This window comes from Penaeus chinensis, chromosome 31 (assembly GCF_019202785.1).
Source record: "Penaeus chinensis breed Huanghai No. 1 chromosome 31, ASM1920278v2, whole genome shotgun sequence".
Taxonomy (NCBI): domain Eukaryota; kingdom Metazoa; phylum Arthropoda; class Malacostraca; order Decapoda; family Penaeidae; genus Penaeus; species Penaeus chinensis.
This window is the reverse complement of record NC_061849.1, coordinates 16,430,649-16,433,148: the sequence shown is the minus strand read 5'-3', so window position 1 is coordinate 16,433,148 and position 2,500 is coordinate 16,430,649. Positions and strand designations below refer to the sequence as shown.

At 38.7% G+C, this 2,500-nt stretch overlaps 1 protein-coding gene across 2 annotated transcripts in view; it reads right to left on the bottom strand.

Annotated features, from left to right (window-relative positions):
• The window catches only part of LOC125041789 (endothelin-converting enzyme 2-like), a 27,453-nt gene that overhangs the window by 11,715 nt on the left and 13,238 nt on the right, over positions 1–2,500 (bottom strand). For both annotated transcript variants that reach the window (XM_047637085.1, XM_047637084.1), the window contains 3 exons: positions 1,743–1,946; positions 555–682; positions 1–32 (listed from right to left, as the gene is read on the bottom strand). The exon at positions 1–32 is cut by the window's left edge and continues 72 nt beyond it. In XM_047637085.1, the coding sequence (XP_047493041.1) occupies positions 1–32; positions 555–682; positions 1,743–1,946 (364 nt within the window). The remainder of the gene's footprint in view (positions 33–554; positions 683–1,742; positions 1,947–2,500) is intronic.

Genomic DNA, 2,500 nt, shown 5'->3' with positions numbered 1-2,500 from the left:
CGAAGCTGAAGATAAGGTAGTTGTTCAACAAACTGAAAAAAAGAAATATCGATCATATATATATATATATTCTCTCTCTCTCTCTCTCTCTCTCTCTCTCTCTCTCTCTCTCTCTCTCTCTCTCTCTCTCTCTCTCTCTCTCTCTCTCTCTCTCTCTCTCTCTGTCTTTGAAATGCAATTTTTATCAATAAAATAGCCATAAAACTGAGAATTGGACGGAACATTTTGAAAACTAAGCAAAGTAAACTTCAGAGTTAACATATTACAAGAAAAGCCAAATACATAAGACAATTATTTCCTACAATAACAATACTAATACAAAATAAGCAATTATATTGATAATAATAAACGTATTATAAATAACGCAACGAAGAAAACAAACGACTAGGGTGAAGGAAAAACAAAAAGAATAAATAAACAAAACAAATAAATAAATGAAAAAAAATAATAATAACAACAAAAATAATAAAACAATATAATTTACAACAAAAAAACATCATTATCACCACCAAAACACTCAATAAAAGCAAAAACAGATCAGCCAACAACATTACCTCCTATCCGTCGTCGAGATGAGCTCCGAGAGATCGCTGAAGTAGTCACGTGACACGACCAACACGTCGGTTCTGTGGTCAAGTTTACTGTTGGGGAAGATGTGACGCAGGAGGTCTAACCACGGGACCTGAGGGAGAAATAACCAATGATATGGGGGAATATACATTAAAAGATATAGATAGATAGATAGATAGATAGATAGATAGATAGATAGATAGATATAATGAGGGAGGATTTTGCAGGGCAGTGTTCGCTTTATTTCAATTTATATTTGAATCTCGTTTTTTCTTTCTTTCTCTTTCTTCTGGTAGATAGGCATAAATATATACATATACATATGCACACGCACACATACACATTGGAACACACACACACACACGTACATCGCCCTCCCCCCCTCTCTCTCTCTTTCTTTCTCTCTCTCTCTCTCTCTCTCTCTCTCTCTCTCTCTCTCTCTCTCTCTCTCTCTCTCTCTCTCTCTCTCTCTCTCTCTCTCTCTCTCTCTCTCTCTCTCTCTCTCTCTCTCTCTCTCTCTCTCTCTCTCTCTCTCTCTCTCTCTCTCTCTCTCTATCAATCTATCTATCTATCTATCTATCTATATATATATCTCTATCTATCTATTTGTCTATCTATCTATCTATCTATCTTTCTGTCTATATCGCCCCCCCCCCTCTCTCTCTCTCTCTCGGCCATGCACCTTTTGTACTTCTCTGTAAAACTGTTTATCGTTCATTGGACGCAATAAATTTATCAAATCAAATCAAATCTCTCTCTCTCTCTCTCTCTCTCTCTCTCTCTCTCTCTCTCTCTCTCTCTCTCTCTCTCTCTCTCTCTCTCTCTCTCTCTCTCTTCTCTCTCTCCCTCTCGTCGTCTTTTCTTTCATCTCTCCCTTCCCTCCCTCCCTCCCCTTTCTCCCTTTCTCTCCCTCTCTATCTCCTTCTCTCCCTCCCTCTTCCTCCTTCTCCCTCCCTCTTCACAAACACAAACCCATACTTAACACATACACACACACACACACACACACACACACACACACACACACACACACACACACAAAAGCAAACACACACACATACACACACACACATACACACAAACAAACAAACAAACGAACAAACACACACACTCAAACAAACAAACACACACACAAAACAAAACAAAACAAAAACACTTCGACCACCACTTACGCTTCTGGCAATCTGCGAGAGTTCGCCGATGGAGATGAGATGGTTCGAAGCCAAGGGGTCCTTCAGGATTTTCTCTGAAGGCGTGATTTCAGCGATCCTGCTCTCGTAGTGGAAGAGGTGGGCGGCAAACTCCACAGCGTCGGGCCCACTTGCGTCGAAGAGTTTGACGGTGTCCTTGATATACTGTTTGTATGCTTGCTCCACCTGCAACAGAGGGAGGCTGGTGAGTGAGGGACGTAGGGGAGGGAGGTACTTGCAACCTATATGAGGAGAGTGCTGCTTGGAATTCTTGCAAATGCTTTCACATTCCGATAGATGGGAAACGCAAATCAACTCAGGCTTGCTTGGCATAGTCAGATAGATAAAAAGTTGAATTGATTTAAGCATATGAAGCAAAATATAGTAGATATGATTTAGTTCAAGCAAATTATATGAGAAGCTAAAGTATAGTAGTACAGCAAGAACAAAAAAAAAAAAATATCTGAATAATTTTAAAAATTCGGAGAATTCAGAAACATTCCTGAGTCACATAAAAAAGTTTGATTAAAGTTTAAAAAGCATTTTAGAGCACAAAAAATAATGTTCAAACTTAACACGAAAGTGCTTAGCAAAAACAAAACAAGCTTCCAGGTTCACTATAAGTCAAAGTAATTAATCACATCAAGTGCAGGAAGAAATTAAGACAAGCATTTCGAATTAGAAGGGAAACGAAATCAATCCAAATAATGTCAACTAATGAAGGCAAAAGAGTTGTTTTC